This window comes from Carcharodon carcharias, chromosome 16 (assembly GCF_017639515.1).
Source record: "Carcharodon carcharias isolate sCarCar2 chromosome 16, sCarCar2.pri, whole genome shotgun sequence".
NCBI lineage: Eukaryota > Metazoa > Chordata > Chondrichthyes > Lamniformes > Lamnidae > Carcharodon > Carcharodon carcharias.
In genome coordinates, this window is record NC_054482.1 from 75,659,768 (window position 1) to 75,679,836 (window position 20,069).

The following is a 20,069-nucleotide window of genomic DNA, read 5'->3' on the forward strand; positions in this document are numbered from 1 at the left end:
CATAGGAGGCCATGGCAGCGGTGGTCAGCGCCAATACCCTGCAAAAGAGGACAGCCATCCAGTGCCGCTACAGGATGAATGGTCTCATCCATTCCGCCAGGGTAACATCACTCTCAGTTCACACATTCACAAACCCTTCACACATGCACAAGGATCTCACACCTCAAGGGACAACAACACTAACACTTACATACACCCTCACATCTCCATCAGGCTTATATCCTCTCAAGCTTACATCCTCATCCTGTCCATGGCGCCGATCACCACACAAATATTTCATGCAGTGCCACGTGTCCTGCTTACTCTCTCTTCATCTGTTTCCATGCAGGAGAAGCCTGCTCACATCAGCAGGGAGAGGCCCCAGACTGAGCCCACATTAGGCCCCCTCAGTCACTTTGAGGAGCATGCCATTGCGCTGACTGGTGAGGATGTAGGCCCTGCGGTGACGGTGATGTCGGTGGCAAACACCCACTCGAGGATCCTGCACCAGATCATCCCTCTCTCAATGCAACGCTCTCTCTCCTGCTTTTGACTCTGCTGCCATGCACTAATTATTTCTACTTCGGTTCATAGGAAGCTCTGCCAAGGGACCCACACCCTCAGCCAGCAAGTCCCTCAGTTTCAGCCAGGTCCTCACCACCAGCCAAGAGGACACTCCTCCATTGAGGAGCTGGAAATGAGCAGCCTGGAAAACACATCACAGCGCTTAACCACATCCTTCACCAGAGCAGAGACACACCTTGGTGGGACCTAGATCTAGAGCACACTCGGGTACATAATCTGGTGATTACAGCAAGGGCATGTGTCTGCAGCAGGAGGAGGAAAGTTCGACGGAGCATCCAGCAATTGAAGGACTGCTGGGGATCAGGCATCTGTGAGGTCCGAGTCAGATGACGAGCCTCTGGATTTGGCCTTCCAATTCATCCCGGAGAGTAAGCAGAAGGCATGGGAACATCACTCAGAGCTGTTGGAAGCCCTCAACAGAGGGGCACCTGAGTCAGATGAGTTTGTCTGCCTGCTGTGCGTTGAAGTGGTGCCCACATATGCGTGTGTGGAGGTTTTCATGGGGAGTATGGCGGATGCCATAGAGACCCTGGTCCGGCTCAATGCAAAGATGTGAGTCGACTTGGACTCCATCGCGGGAGCCATGGGTGAGTTCCTGCAGTGGCAACATGAGAGGGAAACAGGACACCTCGACGTGCCTTCAGATGCTCCTTCCCCCTTGAGTCAAGCCGGGGCCACCGGGCACCCGAAAGGAGGAGGAGCAGCAGCTGGAAACCCCTTGGTCATCCACTCAGGAGTCTCAAATGCTGTCCTCTCCCTTCGAGTCCTGTGAGTCCCTCAACCTCGTCCTCTGTCACCACAAAGGGAGCAACCAGTCAACGAGTGACCCTGGAGGGAGAAGCGTGTGTATGTGGTACGGCCTTTTGAAGCCTTGTGCAAGCACTCTCCCACGCACGTGATCCTTCATACATCGCATTTACCTCAATGTCCTGAGTATTTTGAATGCTGCCTGCTGGTGTTCGCTTTCAGTTGTCCATCTGAGCTGACATGCATTTCTGCACACCCAATGATCACGCTCCCATGCGGTACTTGATCTCGTCTGCCATGACTGTCGTTTCACTTTTGATTTAGACAGCGTAGTCTGGATTCGCTTTTGCGTCAGCTCGCCTGTCTTTTTCCCTCCCCCAGTCACCCATTTCCTTTCCTCCATCACAGTTAACCCCCTCTGGCATTACCTTCCACCTCTGCTCTGTGACCTACCAGCCAAAGCACTTTTCCTTAGGGGATGTCCAGGCGAATGAGTACATTCTCTTCTTTCCCAAAAATCCCACCTCCATCCACATTCACCTCCCTGACCTCCTCATTCCCAATCCCAGTGTATGAGTTTGTCTCTAAGTCCCCACCAACCACTCTTGCCATCCCTCTACTTATATTGCCGAACCCTCACCCTCTCACCCTACCACCTCACTCTGTCCTCGGTCATTCTCACCAGAATGCTCTCACCATTCCCTCATACCAAGCCCTCCCTCAGTTCACTCCCCAGGAGGCAATCATGGACCCATTAGACCCCTGCCTTGCATATTCACCTGGACATCCCCCACCTCTGGACCCCTGCCCACCCCTCAACCCCCTCACCCCAGAACCTCTTCTCCCCCGCCCTAGAGCCCCCTCCAACTCCTAGAAATCTTCTCTCCTCCTGGAACCCCTTCCCACCCCTGGACCTCCTGGGACCCCCACTCCCCAGGAAGCCCCCACCCCCCCAGAACCCTTTCCTCTCCTCCAGACTCCTTCCCCTCCCTACTTAGTCCTCCCAACCCACCCCCATCCCCACCCCCACTTATTCCCTCCCCATTCCTGACTCCCTCAGACATCCTTACTTCTTCCACCTTAGTTTTTCCCCCCTCCCAATTCCTTCCTCCAGCCCTACTACTTCCTCCACCCTTATTCCCTCTTATTTCCACACTCCTTCCTCCTCCCAGACTCCCTCCCTTCTCCATACAAATTCCTCCCCCGGACTCTTTCCCGTCTCCGCACTTCTTCCTTCACCCTTACTCCCTCCCCGTCCTCATTCCTTCCTTCCCTGGATTCTTTCCCCTCTTCGTACTCCTTCCTTTCCCGGACTCCCTTCCCTCTCCGCACTCCTTCCCCACTCTGAACTTCTTCCCTTACACCTTCTAACCCCTCTTTACACCTACATTCCCAGTTACCATCTTCTCCCTCATTACCCCCTCCTCCCCTGTAGTCACTCCTGCCTCCCAACCTCACCCCCTACATCTTCATCCGCCCCTCCCCTAATCTCAACCCCCCAACACCTTTATTCCCTCCCTCCTAACCTCAGCCCCCTGACACCTTAATTTCCCCCCTCCTAACCTCACCCCCCACAACACCACTTCCTCTCCCAGTTGATCCTAGACCTTCCTCTTCCACCCCCTCGACCATCATCCACCATGAGCATCAACAATGACTTTCCAATTTCTGTGAGCTGCTTTGCAGCAGAGCCATGTCCATGAGAATCCACCCAGCATGCCATGGATGTTCCACCAATTTTCATTACTGTTGGGCTCCAGCATCTTCTGCTCCTCGAATGTTCGCAATATGAGCACAGCCCTGGTGGTAAGTTTCGGACTTTTGCACGTCACAGTTGTCAAGACGTGTTCTGCACCAGCATATTTTCCCGCCGATGTGGGTGGTCAATTCAACGGAGAGGACTGAGTCTGGTGGGCTGGCCTAGTAATAATATGCTGATGTGTTACAATGAGGTTCCCGATGTCTGATGGCGGGGAAAGCGGCCCACCAACAGGCTCAGCGGATGATCGCAAACTGGTTTTTACAATGTTGTGAAAGTGATTTTTGGCCTTCTCGCCACCGAACACGCCTGATGCCAGTGGGCACAGAAAATTTCACCCCCTGTGCTTTTATATATGATCTCCTATTCTTCACACGGTCCTGAAGCATCCTTCTTGGTCATGGTCTTTTTTCATCCATCCGCCCAACCATCAACTATTTCAACATCCCATCCCCTCTCAGCATGTGCCTAAACCAGTTAATTTCAAATTTTCTAATAACATCATATTACATTCTTATTGTATTATTGTTAACAGCCCATTAATTTTCTTGTCTATTTTACTTCTCTATGCACCTAGAACTGACCTCTTTCTTTAGCATCCATGTTTCAGCACCTCATGCATAATCAAACTATTTTTTTCTTCAATTTTATACTCAGTTTTCTAGTCAATACACTCTTCCTTCTATTAAATAAATTTTAACCATTGCAACACAGCACCACCCTCCTTGACACATCTGCCATCTTGAAGTGCACTTATTCCAATATTCTGATTTTGATCATGACTGTCTTGTAAGTAACCTGAGTATAATGTTTGCATCATGTGAAATCAGATTGATGCTATGAATCTTGCCACACATTTAGCTTTTCTTTATTGCAACCCTCACCCTCACAGTAATATCAATAGTTCCGATGAAGAGTCATATTGGACTCAAAGCGATAACTCTTTCTGTCTCCACAGGTGCTGCCAGACCTGCTGAGTTTTTCCAGCACTTTCTGTTTTTATTTCAGATCTCCAGTATTTGCAGTATTTTGCTTTTTTTAAATCAACTTCTAGCTCCTCTATCTTCCCTATTTCAGTGTCAACTAGCTTTCCCTCTTTGGCATTATATCCTTCAACATATTTTTGTCATTTATTTCTTTCTATCTTAAATTGAATAACTCAATCGTTATTCACCTTTATTTTTTGCTTTAATCCATTCCTTGTCGGTTTAAATCATTTACTCCAATCACTTTCTTGTCCAAAAAAAAATGTCTTCCCTATGCAGATGTCTCTATTCTTATTACTGTCTCGCCTGAACCCATTGTTCTACCTGTTGTATGTTCGCATTTTTATATTTGCATAAGCTAAGACTTATGGAGGATGGGAAGCCACCCAGGAGAGCATTGCAATAATTGAGTCTTGAGGTGACAAAAGCACGGATGAGGATTTCAGCAGCAAAGGAGCTGAGGTAGGAGTGGAGTTGTGCAATGTTACACAGATGTAAGGAGGCAATCTTTGCGATAGACAGTATATTGATCAGTAGCTCAGCTTGAGGTAAAAAATGGTATGCTGAGATTGTGATCAGCCTGATACAATGGCCGGGGAGGCATTTGGAATTGGTGGTGAGAAACTGGAGGGTATGGGAGGAGGGGTTGAAGACAGTGGCTTTGATATTGCTGATAAGCTGAAGGAAATTGCAGGGTGCAGGAAGAGAAGCCATTTCTCGAGATGCTTTGGTTACAACTGGATAAGAGTGGAATCAAGCCAGGTAGTACCATTCAACTGGATGGAAGGGAGATGTTGAAGAAGATGATGTGGTCAATCTGCAATAGTCAAGAAAGATGAGAAGAGATAGTGCACCATGGTGATAGTAATGGAAGATATAATTTGTGACTTTGATTGGTGCTGTTTCAACATTGTGGCAGGGTGGAAACCTAAACAGAGAGATTCAAACTTGAAATTGCAAGAAAAATGGGTGCACATTTGGCAAGTGATGGCACCTAGATCGTGAAATTGTTCAACAGTAAACAATATCATATAAAAGTCATGTGCCCTAGTCTATTCTGCATCAACATGTACATGTGCAAACTTAGCAGCAGGAGTCACTGGGAACTTTTGACACATTCCTTCCCTAAACTAGTACTCAGGTGAAATATATTGTCCCATTAAGATCAGCTAACTCAATACAGATCATACATTAAACCCAGGCCTACTGGTCTTTATAGCTCAGCTATACATTACTTTTCCCAATAAACCATCTGAAGAGCTATTAATTTGTTTTCTAATGCAAAATATGTATTGGTACCTGAAAATTTTTTCACAAGTTAAGTTTTTGTTTTATTTTTAATTCTTAAATTCAATATAACTTAAATGCCACAAAATTATATAATCTTAATGGCATCTAATTGTCTATAAATTTCTTAAGACAGTAATTTTCTTTCACATTTAGATGAACCCACAACAATCCTTACAGAATCCTTACCTTTGTTTGTACAGCAGGCTGCAGCAGCAAAAGTTATGGGGTAAGTCATGTGCCAAATGATTTTATAGAAGACAAAATGCAAGTGGGTTTCTGCATTGCCACTAATATTGCAAATCACTAATTGTTGACAAATCAAAGAAACTGTTACGGTATACTGACAGCAGCAAGTTAGAAAGTTAGAGCGTACTCTGTTTTATAATATTGGTGGGGGTGGGGTGTGGGGAGATGAAGGGGGGTGAGTTTAAATGTGTGGGAGAGAACTTCTCTATGTAAGGTTCTGTTTGAAATTTGAATTTCTTAAAAAATCTTATTTTGGACTCCAAAAATTTCAGTTTCTGAGAAACAAAATGATGGACATTTTATTTCCAAAAAATTTGGAGAGATCCATTTATAAAATGTTGATATTGAGTTTTCCCATTAGAAATGTTTACATAACAGTTTCCATCACAAATTTTGACATAGAAAGTGAAAGAAGAAATAGCTCTTTGGATAGGATGTGAATACCATATATATGATTTTTAACATATTGATAGATTTAGGGAATAAAAAAATTGATTCCATATTTCTACCAGGGAGCAGATAATGCTTGGTGCAAATTAATGGGCACGCAGTTCATACATTTCATCCATTTTTAATTCATTTCCTCTTGGAAGCACAAACTTGACTTTTATGTGTCTTGACATACAGGTAAATGAAGGCCATATTTTAAACTAGAGCAATGTGTAGAGAGGTTACAGTATCCAAATTCAGCATCATTGACAAGGGAATCAGTTACCCGAACAATTTATAAAATAGAAGTAATTTGCCTTTACAATTTCATAACTTCTTTTTTGTAATCTTCTCTTCTTTAAGTCCAGATCACATACCCTACACATGCTGAAATAATGGACAGTAAATTGCTGTCAGGCTTAGATACAGTTACATCAATCTTTAATCAGATGAAACTGAGGCAGGGGAGGGGGTGTGTGGCATATGGTCAACTTTCCTGACTCTAAGATCTTATATGAAATGAGTTTGAGGAACTTCAACTTAGTTTTTAGTATGTGAGGGAACCAAATAGTGTCAGTATGGCTCGGTTGGTAGCACTTCTCACCTCTGAGTCAATAAGTAGAAGTTCAAGTCCTACTCCAGATACTTGAGCACAAAAATCTAGGCTGACACTTCAGTGTTGTACTGAGGGAGCATTGCACTGTCAGAGATGCTATCTTTCTGATGAGGTGATAAACCGAGGCCTTGATTACCCTTTCAGCTGGATGTAAAAGATCCTATTGCACCATCTCAAAGACAAGCAAGGGAGTTATCTCTGGTGCCCTGGCCAATATTTGTCCTTCAGTAAACAAAACGTAAAAAAAAAACAGATTGGTTGGAATGTTGTGCCCTCCCTGCGGTGAGTTTGGTGGTGGGGGGCATTTAATTAGGCAGGAGGGTTGTGGTGGGGACTCTGCCACCTTCCTGTCTCCACCCTAGTTAAGTGATTCAGAGAATAAAAGGGCTGATTCCATATTTCTAGCAAGGACCAGGTAAAACCTGGTACAAATTCATAGGCGCACAGTTCATACATTCCATCCATGGATGGCCTTCCCACCTCGGCACCAATTGAGGAGTCTTTAAGTGGGCAACTAATGTCCACTTAAGGGCCTCATCTCACTGCTGCTGGTATTAACTCAGTGGCGGCAGGAGGCTTGCCCTGCAGGGAGCATGACAAGGAAACCCTGCAATGTTTGATTGTGGACTTCCGTGGTGAGGGATCCCAAGTTCAAAGGCACTGAATGTGTGATTGAGGCACCCAGCATTGGGAAGGGGAGGGGACCTTTGAAAGCCAACCCTTGCATTTGCTGTAGACTCCATATTCCCATTCCCCCTGACCCCAACCCTGCAAATCCCTCCTGCTATCACTTATCTGTGCCAGGCTCCCTACTTGATCAGATGCTTTGTGTAGGTCTACTTGCGGTGGCAGCCACTGCATCTCCGGTGGTGTTGCAGAGTACAAAGAGCTGCTGGGATCCTTGATCCCAGGGGTTAGGCCCGCCGCTGACCTGTTAAATACTTAAATGGCGCAAGATACAGCAGGCCTTCTCAAAAAGAGGTGACATGGGGCCTCGCTGGCTCTACCGGTGGTTGAGACTCCCATTGTCTCTACAAGATTCTGCCCAGTATCTGGTCATTATCACATTGCTGTTTGTGGAAGTTTGCTGTGCATAAATTGGCTGCCACTTTTCTTACATTGCAATAATGGGTACTCTTCAAAAAGCACTTCATTGGTTATGAAATGCTTTATGATGTCCTGAGGTCATGAAAGGTGCTATATAAACGCAAGTGTTAATAGTTTGACTTATTATTAAAGATGTTATGGCAAGGCACTTATGAGGCAATCAGGCAGAGTCAACATGGTTTTGTGAAAGGGAAACCATGTTGAACCAATTTATTGGATTTCCTTGAAGGAGTCACATGTGCTGTGGATAAAGGGGAACCGGTGGATGTACTGTACTTAGATTTCCAGAAGGCATTTGATAAAGTGCCAAATTAAAGGTTATTGTGGAAAATGGAAGCTCATGATGTAGGGGTAACATATTGGTGCAGTTAGCAGATTGGCTAGCTAACAGGAAACAGAACGTAGCTATAAATGGGTCTTTTTCTAGTTGGCAGGGTGTGACGAGTGGTGTGCCACAGAGATCAGCGCTGAGCCCTCAAATTTTTACAATTTATATAAATGACTTGGAAGAAGGGACCGAAGGTGTGTTGTTAAATTTGCTGATGATACAAAGATAGGTAGGAAAGTGAGCTGTGAAGAGGACATAAAGAGACTACATGGGGACATAGATAGGTTAAGTGAGTGGGCAAAGATCTGGCAAATGGATTATAATGCAGGAAAATGTGAAACTGTCCATTTTGACAGGAAGAATAAAAAAGAAGCATATTATCTAAATGGTGAGAAATTGCAGAGCTCTGAAATTCAGAGGGATCTGGATGTCCTACTGCATGAATCACAAAAGGCTAGTATGCAGGTACAGCAAGTAATTAGGAAATCTAAGAGAATATTATCGTTTATTGCGAGGGGAATTGAATGTAAAAGTAGGGAGGTTGTGCTTCAGTTGTACAGGACACTGGTGAGACGACATCTGGAATACTGTGTACAGCATTGGTCTCCTTATTTAAGAAGGGATGGAATTGCGTTAGAAGCAGATCAGAGAAGGTTTACTAAACTAATACCAGGAATGGGCAGATTATCTTAAGCGGAAAGGTTAGACAGGCCAGGCTTGTAATGTTGGAGTTTAGAAGAATAAGACACAACTTGATTGAAACATGTAAGATCCTGAGGGGTCTTAACAGGGTGGATGTGGAGAGGATGTTTCCTCTTGCAGGAGAATTTAGAACTAGGGGTCACTGTTTGAAAATAAGGAGTCGCCCATTTAAGACAGATGAGAAGAATTTTTTTCTCTGAGGGTAGTGGGTCTTTGGAACTCTTCCTCAAAAAGCAGTGGAAGCAGAGTCTTTGAATGTTTCCAAGGCAGCGGTAGATAGATTCTTGATAAGCAATGGGGTGAAATATTACCGGGAGTAGGCAAGAGGTTACAGTCAGATCTGTCATAGGGGAGGATTTTCCCTTCGTCGGGCGGGCGAGCCCAGGAGCGGCTGCGCAACGGACCGCAGACTGCAATCGGGCCCCGACCGTGATTTCACACTGGCTGGCCAATTAATGGCCAGCCAGCGTGAAACATGCACTGATAACCTCAGCGCAGCCGGGGTAGGGGCAGGAGGAGTGCGAGTGCTGAAGTGTGCGGGGGTACGCTCAGTGAAAGCTCCCTGAAGGCCCAGAGCTGCCTCAGAGAGCTGAAGATTTTTAACATGACAAATAAAGATTTCAAAAATAAGGAAAACATGTCCCCACATGTGATCTGTCACATGAACAGGGACTTGTGAAAAATGAGTTTTCAATATGTTCACTTAGTCACTGTTGGAAACCTCATCCTGCCTGTGGATGAGGTTTCACAAAAACTACAAAGGCTGCCTGACTTATTCACCCGCCTGCCAACTGTAAGTTTGGAAGGGCAGCAAAACATTCAATTTAATTAATTGATTAATTAATGGGTTTAATAGACCTCGCAATTGTCGGCAGGCATGCTGCCAACTCTCGCGTGTGCCTGCCGACCGAAATATCGTGCAAGTGCTCGATGACGTCGTGATGCTCGCCCGACATCATTGCGCGCTATTTCACGCTCATGTGTGTCAGGCGCGTGCTCACACTCAGAGCTGAAAATCCTGCCCATGATCTTATTGAATGGTGGACCAGACTCGAAGGGCCGAGTGGCCTACTCCTGCTCCTAGCTTGTATGTTCGTATATAATTTCAGTATCAATTAAAATAGATAATGTGGATAGGAAACATTCATACCACTGCACTAGGCAATGTTCTTTTGAAATTGTGGCTAAGGTACATAATTGACATGTAAAGAGTGCTTAGCTCTGCATCTAGCTACTATTATTTGACCTGGAATGCTTGATGCCAATGATCACAAAAGTGGCCTGTTTTCCACCACTGACATCAAGATAAGAACCTATTTCTTTTGGAGAGAAGTAAGACAAATTTTGGGTGGAAACGTAAATTTAATTATTTTATTATTATTCATTCTAATTGCAGAATGTGTCTTACATCTGTTTTATAATCTTTTGCCTTTCACAGTATACTCATTCAAGAATCTGCTGAAATAGCTGAGGAATTGCTGCAACTCAGAGTAGTGCATCACCTCATGATTGCTATGGGGAACCTGGATCATGCTGACAGCCAAAGGCAGGCTAGTTTAACATTGGAAGTAAGCATATCATTATGGGTGTAATTTTCCAAGTCTGTGCTGCTGGCAGGGTGCTTCACTCGGCATCAGTTGGGAAATCGTGAAAAGTAAGCCCATGATTTCCAAACAGTTGCTGCTGATGCGCGAAGTTTCATGGCAATAGTGTGAAATGGGCATAATTACCTCTTGCATCTTGGAGGGTAATGCAAGCTCAGGTAACTACAGTGATTATATTCGTTCATGATAAAAATATAGATTATTGAATGCATAGTGCAGTAATTAAAGGTGAAGAAAATAATCAATTCGAAACTAGGCCAAAATGTTTTTATATATTATCAAAGTGCTGATTAGAAATGCTAAGGCATAGATTTATCAATATTGATATTTCTGTATTAAATTTGAATAAAAATATGTTCCCCAGATGGCTCATTAAGTGACCTTTGCTGTCGTATTTCCCTACATTATAATGATAACTATACTCCATTGGTCGTGAAAGCTGCTTTCTAAATGCAAGTTCTAATTTTCTCAACTGTCCATTACAATTATAACTAAATTGAACTAATTGAGTCAAAATGTTCATCATCATATCAGGTAAGTAGTGTAGTAATTACATTACTGGATCAGTAATCCAGAGATCTGAACTAATAATCTAGTGACTGTGAATTGAAATTCCACCATTGCAGTTTGAGAATTTGCATTCAGTTTAGAAAATACCTGGAAAAAATGGTATTAGTAAAAGTGGCCAGGAAGCTGTCAGATTATTAAAAAAAAAGCTTCCTAATGTCCTTTAGGGAAAAAAAGCTGTTTATCTCTTCTGGGTCTCTGGAAAGTGTATCTATTTGGATGGGGGGCAAGGATGGAATCAGACTCCGCTATGATGTCTTCCTGCTGGCACTAACTGTCTGGTTCACCTGTGAAAAATTGTGGTTTCTAAAGTCAGTGCCTTTAAGAATTGGCAGTCATGGGGAGAAAATGAAGGAAAAAACAAATTTGGAAACCAGCAAATGAAAGCATCATAACAGTTTCCAATAAGTCATGAATTCAGGTACAAGAAGTTGTGTCCTTCATCAGAAAGCAGCTGTGCATTTAGGGAAAGAAAGCCATGGTAGTTCATGTAAATACATTTGGGGCACACAGTTGCTATATGGGTGCCAATCAATAGCTCTAACAACCCTGGGGATTGAAACAGTTGATGACGTCCTATGTGGGAGCATTGTCAAATTAAATAAATTGAGCTGTCTTGGCAAACAGCACATTGGCGCTGTTTTACAGAGACTTGCAAATTGGTTGATATAACAAAAGCCTTCTGTGCTTTGCTGGAAGGAACCTATGGCATGGAAATTGAGAGCTGTGGTCATTTTCCGTGCCACAGTAAGAGTTGTATGTGCTGTGATTCTCAGTTGCAATCTGACTGCACTAATTAACTAATCTATTTCAAAGCTTTGTGACTAATTCACAGCTTCCTGAGACAATGCTCTTGGGAAAAGTCCTATAGAGTACACCTGGATACAAACATCCTGCTGAATGGGCATTGCTGAGATGGTCTGGCACAGAGAAGATTAGCATGGCCCCTGCGCAAGGATGACACGCAAATTCGTGAAGCGTTCCATTTTTTAACCTTGGCCTAAATAGCCAAGTGGTTATGGTACTGGGTTTGTAACCCCAAGATCAAGAGTTCAAATCTCACAATGGCAAACTATGAAACAATGTAACTTCATCTGAATAGGAACAGATGGAAGCGTGTTTGTACTCGAAAGAGTTACAGCTACCTGCTTCTCTTGTTCCAACATATAAATCATGCAACATTCAGTTCCCATTAGGAAGTCTATTACACAACCATCAGACCTCAACTCAATAGTTGTCTTGAAATGAATTGGTTTCCAAGTGTAATGCAGAATTTAGGGAAGGCTTCCTGAGGAAAAGATTTAAAAAGCTTTGCAATACTTGCAGTGGGCCCATGATATGACCAAAAATGTCCACAAGCTGCTTTAATTGAGTATTTGTGTCTTGATGAATGGGTCCCAGAAAATTGTGCCTTTTAAAGAGTGCCTCATATTTTCAAGGTTGGATGGGAAGGTAGATATCATGGCACTTTGGACAGTTGATGTCATCACTTCAGCTCTATCATTGCATGTGGCTGCCACTGGGAGGACAGATGCTTCTTGTTACAACTCAGATAGCCAGGCAGTGAAGGAACTGAAGCCTAGTCTTCATATACTTACAAGCTTTAATTTAAGAAACACACATTACAAACCATGCACCTCCAATCCAATAACCACAATTACAGCCTGCTTCTATATATAAACTATTGAAATTCATCATTAAGCGAACATCCTTACACAATGAGCTTTTTCCAGATATAAAGCCCAGGAACTTGAGCTGCAATAAACCTCTGTGAGCCTGCTCCTATATATATGAACATGGGTGAGTCCCCAGTAAATGCCCATTACCTGAAAACACCCAATTGATATGCAATTCTTCAACTCATCCTGGAACATAGAATCACAGAATGGATTTCATGTTCATAGTTTTCCTGCAAAACCCCAGTCTAAACAGCTACATCAGTTATTGGTAGTTCCAAGAAAGTGTAATTGCTGACATATGGAGTCATAGAGTTAGGCAGCACATAAACAGGCCCTATGCCCTTACACAACCCAGAAATATCAGGGCCTAAGTCTTGAGCAGTGAGAAAATGGAAGGAGGCAAGAATGCTGCATAACCAAAAGCATTGGGGCAGAGTAGAATTGGTATATCACTTTGTTCTCAGTCTGTGCCCAATTTTGATAAAGGGCAGAACAGATGTATGTTTCTTGTAGGAAGGAGAAAAAATTACGAGTTTCCAACACATTATATTATCTATTCCAAAAAATTATAAACACTACCCTGCCAGACTTTGACATTCATACTTAAACTAATATTGCATATATTTACAAGGAATACGCTTATGCAGCTGTACAAAAAAAATACTGCAATTAACTGGCGGTACATTATCTGACATATAATGCTTCTCCAAAATAAGTTTACAATTTTTGTCTGTTGTCATTCAGCCAAACCTGTCCCTGTCATTGTTTACTCCTCATGCAAGCAATAAATCCTGATTACATTTAACTACCATATTCCCATATCATTCAACCACCTGTCCAATCTAATCTTGAATGTTAACAAGTTCTGCCTCAACCACTAAATCTGGAAATGAATTTTACAGCTTCATAACTCTCTGGAAGGAAATATCTCTTGGTCTCTTTTCTAAACCACTTAAATCTAATGCATTCATAGCCCATGTTATATACTTTAGGAATTTTAAACACTTCTATCACATTGGCCCTTAATCTCCATTGTTCCTATGAAAAAAGTCTCAACTTCTCAAGTCTTTGTATTCTCAGACCAGGCGGCATCCAAGTGAATCTGCATTGTACCCTCTCTAAATATTGTTCCTATTGTGTCGAGCCCAATAATGCAAAGCACACTCTAATTCAGGTCTTAAGGCGTCCCTATGACATCCCATGTGAGTGTGACAAAGATAAACTTTCTTCCTCATCCTTCCCATATGTCTGCAGCCTTTGAAATGGTTGACCACGCCATCCCCCTCCCACAACTCTCCACTGTTGTCCAGCTGAATGGGACTGCTCTCATGTGGTTCTATTCTTAGCTATTTAAACGTATCCAGAGAATCACTTGCAACGATTTCTCTTCTTGTTCCTGCACGGTTACCTCCTCTGGTGACCCCAAGGATCTATCCTTGCCTCCCTCCTGTTTCTCGTCCACATGCTGCCTCTTGGTGACATCATCTGAAGACATAGGGTTAGTTTTCACATGTACACTGACGACACCCAGCTCTACCTCACCACCACTTCTCTCAACTCCTCTGCTGTTGCTAAATTATCAGACCGCTTATCTGACATCCAGTCCTGGATGAGCAGAAATTTGCTCCAATTAAATATTGGGAAAACTGAAGCCGTTGTTTTCGATCCCCGCTCCAAACTCTGTTCCCAAGCTAATAACTCCATCCCTCTCTGGTCAAAAGTCTGAGATTAAACCAGTCTGCTTGCAATCTTGGTGTCAAATTTGATCCCAAGGTGAGTTTCTAACCTCATATCACATCACTTAAACTATTTCCACCTCTGCAACATCACTTGACTTTGCCCCTGTCTCGGCTCATCTGCTGCTGAAATCCTCAACCATGCCCTTGTATCCTCCAGGCTCAACTATACCAAAACACTCCTGGCTGCTCTCCTACATTCTACATCCTGTAAGCTTAAGATCATCCAAAACTCTTCTTCCAGTGTCTTAACTTGCAGCAAGTCACACTCTCCTATCACGCCTATGCTCACTGACCTATATTGACTCCCGGTCAAACAACATCTTGATTTAAAATTTCTCATCCTGGTTTTCAATTACCTCCAGTGCCTTGCCCTTCCCAATCTCTACATTCTCCTCCAACCCCACATCTTTCCGTGATATATGTGCTCCTCTAATTCTGGCCTCTTGTGCACTCCCAATTATAAATGCTCCAACATTGGTAGCTGTGCTGTCAGTTGCTTAGGCCCTTAACTCTGGAATTCCATCTCTATACCTCTCCACCTCCCTACCTCGCTTCCCTCCCTTATTCACTTCTTAAAGTATCCCATTTTGACCAAGCTCTTGGTCAACCACCTTAAGTGCTCGGTATTATACTTTGTTTTGTAATTGCTCCTCTGAAGCACTTTGGGATGTTTCATTAAGATAACATAAATACAAGTTGCTGTAGTTGTTAAGGGTTTCTAGAAGAAGAACTTGCATGTAGCGCCTCTCACCGTGTCAAGAAATTCCAAAACATTTCACATCTAATCGAGGTTCTTTAGCATTGTTACTATTATAGTATAGAGAAACGTAGCAGCTAATTTGTGCATATTAAAGTCTCTCAAACAGCAATGGTCTGGATTTTGCTGCCAGCAGTGGAGAAGCAGTATTCACAACTGATTGTGCTGAGAAATGTGCACTTAACTAATTTGTTGGTTGGAGTGAGAATTTCAAGTTCTTGCTGCAACCTGGCTGCCAACATGAGGAACAGCAAAGCCTTGCAGCAAGGCACATGCCAGGTGATGCCATGCCCTTGGTGACATTATGAGGTGAAGGCACACCCATTAAGGTCAATCTCCAGTTGAAAGGCAAGTGAGTGTTTTATAATATTTCAAAAACTTTTAAACATTTTATAAGCTTTTAAACACCATTATAAATTTTTAAATACATTAACAAACTTTGCCCAGTGACTGCCTCTGGGAAACATCTTGGACAAACAGCCTTGGTTTTCAATAGGAGCTGTATGTCCAGAGTGGACCTTAGAACTTGAAATACTTAAAACTATTAGAGAAAATAGCAAATAGTGTTTTCACAAAATAAATTCAGACCCCATCTCACACTAGTATCACGCAAATCTCTCTCCCTTTCTCCTAGTCTGGAACTGCACTGAAACTGTCCAGTGGTGCAGAAGAAATTTCTTCCTTCCCCCACATCACCCTCTTCAAACATGTATACAGCAAGAATGGACAAAAACTAGGTTTATAATACTTTTACACCATTAACACAAAGTGCTTTCAGAATAAAAGTACTTAATTTGTAATCTTTCGATTTGGAAATAGCTTGAGACTTCATTGTCCAAGTTGGATGTCAAGTAAGAGTGAATCAAGTGACCATTCAGTCTGAAATAATGCAACCCCTTTGTATATAATACATAACTCTTTGCATTCTTGGCAGTTATTTGTTGAACTGAACAAGGAGTTTCCATGGTTATAGCTCCAGTATAGCACTAACCAAAAACCCCTTTTTGCTGCTTGAAATGTGAAATAGTTTCTGAGAAATCAACTCTCCTGCCTTAGGATACCACTTCCACATTAGTTATGATTGCAATAACACCCAAATACCAAACCTTTGAGATTTAAATACTCAAGTACACTATTCTTTCAGAACTATTCCTTTTTTATCTGATCTCTACTTAGTTATTACTAATACATTGAAAATCAATGCTTTGTCTGTAGTTTTAAAGTTTATTTTTCATGCAAATGACTTTGCAATCATGACCAGAATCCACCCTTAAAACCAACATGATTGAATAGTTGTAAAAATTAAACTTATTTCATAATCTTTTGTTATGATCCAATGTTGAAATTATATATTTCTCCCACCCACTTTGATTAAATATAATTTCTACATTAAAATTTCAATCATCAAAGCCTTGTTCATGTCATGATGCACAATATAGTCTTTTAAGTGACTATGAATATGTTACTGCTATGCTACAATAGGCGCTCATTTATCAAAGAGCTAGGTGCTCATTTATCAAGAACTACAGTGCAGTTTTCAATTAAAATTACAGAAATGGTCTCTGCCTCCCTTCAGCTATGACCAAAATTTATCTGAAACTATGTTAAAATCGCAAGTAGCTAACAAAATTAAACTAGCTGGCGACGGCGTATGTGAATATTTTTGTGTCATATAAATCAAGAGTCACATTATCGTCATCCCAGTTTTGGAGTGATTCATTTTGAGTTATATCTCCTAACACCAATACATTGTCATCATGCATCCATGGGATAAAATTGTTTTTATTTTAGCAAATTGATAAAGATCTTTCACCATGGAGGCAGACAGGATCTCGATTTAACATATCAGTATTGCACTGATGTGTCAGCTTCGGTTAATCATTACCTTTCTTCTTTTATATTCTATACCTCTTTAGCCATAGCAATGTCACTTGGAACTATATCACTGCTCCTTCACTGTCGTTGGGTCAAAATCTTGGAACTCCCTTCTTAACAACACTGTGGGTGTACCTACATGCACCACATGGCATGCAGCGGTTCAAGAAAGTGACTCACCACTACCTTATCAAGGGCAATTAGGGATGGGCAATAAATGCTGCCCTAGCCAGTGATATCCACACCCCGTGAAAGAATTTTTAAAAAAAATGCTACCTTTAATATCCTATGAACTTGTACCTCCAAATCTATCTGCTGTTCCATAGAACTAAGCTTTCTTCCATGAACAATCCAATTATTGTTATTTTCTTAATAAAATGTAACACTTCATATTCATTGTTCCTGCTAAGCTCTGTAATCATGCAATAACCTGTGCAGGTCAAGTTGGCTCCTTTAAGTTACCACAGATGTGTGGCTGCCAGAGGCATGATGGAGCTCTGTTTTTGTTACACCCTGTTCTAAAAATAATTTCATAATATGTTACCAAAATACCATAATATTTTAACCATTCAGCACCCTCTTCTCATGCAGTATTAATTGTTGTTTCCTTTGAGGTTTGTATTCTTGCAATTCTGTCCTGATGAATGCAAAATGAAAAGCTTTGACAACGTCTCTTTTTTTCAGTAATACTCAAGTCCTGTTTTACCAAGTGATTATTCATAACATTTTGTTTGTTTAAATGAGAATTAAAAGCTATACATCTTTCATTTCAGCAGCTGATTCGTACATTTCCAGTTGTAGAAGAAAATGTACGAAAAGCCATGGGAGAAACACTTTATGAATTATATATGGTAATTCTTTAATCATCTTAATTATAGTAATTTATGACAATAATAGCAAATAGAACTGCATTTTTCTCCAAGCTTTCTTTTTGAACATTTTGGAATTGTCCTTTTTCTAAAATATATAAATGTAAAAGTGTATTGCAATTCATTACACAATGATTTTTTGCTTTACATAGAAAATATGATTTTGAAATCATTTATCATTAATGTTCTATTGGAGTATATGTATAATCTTTGAGTAAGTAGTGTGAGTAGTTACTTACTTTTGATCATGTGCCTTTTTAAATGTTTCCTCCCATTTAAAAAATGTTTGTTTCGCTTCTTTGTTTCATTGGACCTTTCATCTGTAGTCCTGACCCAGAGAAGCTCCAACATTTAATCTGGTTCTTGTTAAATTAGCTGATTTCAACACTGTACTCAGTCGTCTTAGAACAGGAAGTGAAAAGATTCTTGGGCCTAAATGATTTCCAGTGACCTCTGCTGGAATCTGCATTGAAAATATTGGCAAATTAGTATCAGGCTTAGGTGCTTTCGATATAAGCAGGAAATTAGAAAAAATTCACTGGTTTTAGTTCAAATCAGTAGGCTTGAATCCTAACCTACATCTGTGTTCGCCCATTTACTCTGTTCTTGTGTCATGTGACAAAACAATATTTGGTGAGGGAAGGAGAAGAAAATGTCAGGACCAATCGCTCTTCACAGTGGTTTGAGTTCAGCTTGCTAATACAGATTTACAACAGCGCTGGAGTGATGCATTCATTGAACCTCAGTGCACTACTTAATATATCAAAGAACTTATCTTTGAGCCAAAAATACAACTTACGTTTTTATACTACACATGACATATAGAAAGCCACCTTTATAGGGCAGGGGAAAATGTGATGTGTTTTGTTGTCTTGTACTTACATATGCATCCTTTAAATCAATACAGATAAATCCAGAGAGTATGTATTTGAATATGGACTCGGTCCAAGCTGCAGTTTTGGTTGGCAACAAAATCAATATTCCAGGAAGTAAGGCAGAGTTAATTCTGTGTACTAAGCATAAGAAATACACATTTTACCAGTTGAACAATTGCATTAATGTAATAATCTATTATGTTCTACCCCAACAGTTGAAGAAGTACCAGAATGAATCCCAAGTTTTCAGTTGTAGCATGACAAGATTGAGCTCTTTTTTAAACCAATGAAAAAGACCAATGCAACATTTTTATGAATTAATTACATTTTCGAGTAGATTTCAGGTAGCCAGAACAAAATGGCGTTTGAATCAGTTCAATGTCTCTCCCATTCCATCTTAAAGCAGTGGAAATTCATTCTAACCGTTAGTGATGGATTGTGCTTTTGTCTACCATGGTGCTGCAGTTGAGCTGATTTTAACAATGTGTATTTGTACCATAGATTTAATACTAGCTCTGTACACCAACAGAACGACCAAAGTTCAATATCTTTTAATTATTTATGAAACTTATATTCTCTAGTATTTGTATGAATGCCTATTAGATAAAATATACAAATGAAATTTTTGGCATCACTGTTAATTTTCCCATGGTTCCTGTCTTTCAACCTATTAAAAATATTTAAAAATGTGTAACTGTTGGTGGATATCGATTCTCAACATTACAATTGTAAGAAAATTACTTAAAGAAAATATTGCATTCATGATTTCTAATTTTTTTTATTAATCACGGCTGGAAAGTGATTTCATGCTGGAAAATGGCGAGCTGTGGATTCTACTTGGGTGTACCAATGCAGATTTTGGAGGGTAAATAAGATTGGGCAAGCCTGTGCCAGCAGTGGCTTGTGGTATTGTTGCAAAGCCAAGAACACTCCTGGTCCTTGTGCCTCTGCATTAACATAATTATAAAAAAAACTTACCTTTCTGTAAATAGCCTTTAGCAGTCCCTTTAAGTTCTACCCAAAAGGTTATTAGGTAAGGTCAAAGTCATGCGAAATGAGGGTGAATAACGAGTATGAGTATGAAATTGGCTGAAAGGCAATAAACAGGATGTGTTTGAGTTATGCCAAAATAGAGGGAATTGCTGAATAGAGGCTTTGAGGGATTGTTCTTGGAGTCACGATTGTTCCTAAATTACAACAGTGACATGGAATCACTAATGTAATTTGGATGTTCGTGGCATTCATTTATAAATTCAACTCCCATTCCAGAAACTTGAGCACAATATCTAGGTTCACTCTCCAGTGCAGTACCGTTAGAGATGCCCTTTTT

General features: G+C 41.4%; 1 protein-coding gene and 1 non-coding gene across 6 annotated transcripts in view; both read left to right on the plus strand.

Annotated features, from left to right (window-relative positions):
* Positions 1 to 19,501, plus strand: part of armh1 (armadillo like helical domain containing 1) — a 41,763-nt gene extending 22,262 nt beyond the window's left edge. For 4 of the 5 annotated variants that reach the window (XM_041207645.1, XM_041207650.1, XM_041207648.1 and 1 more), the window contains 5 exons: positions 5,500 to 5,572; positions 10,213 to 10,342; positions 17,769 to 17,846; positions 18,772 to 18,853; positions 18,955 to 19,501. In XM_041207645.1, the coding sequence (XP_041063579.1) occupies positions 5,500 to 5,572; positions 10,213 to 10,342; positions 17,769 to 17,846; positions 18,772 to 18,853; positions 18,955 to 18,974 (383 nt within the window). In that variant the 3' untranslated portion in view covers positions 18,975 to 19,501. The remainder of the gene's footprint in view (positions 1 to 5,499; positions 5,573 to 10,212; positions 10,343 to 17,768; positions 17,847 to 18,771; positions 18,854 to 18,954) is intronic. The other variant, XM_041207649.1, reaches the window with a different exon arrangement.
* Positions 11,834 to 11,937, plus strand: LOC121289494. The gene has a single exon (XR_005945588.1). It is a non-coding gene; the product is annotated as a U6 spliceosomal RNA (small nuclear RNA).
* Positions 19,502 to 20,069: the final 568 nt, after the last annotated feature.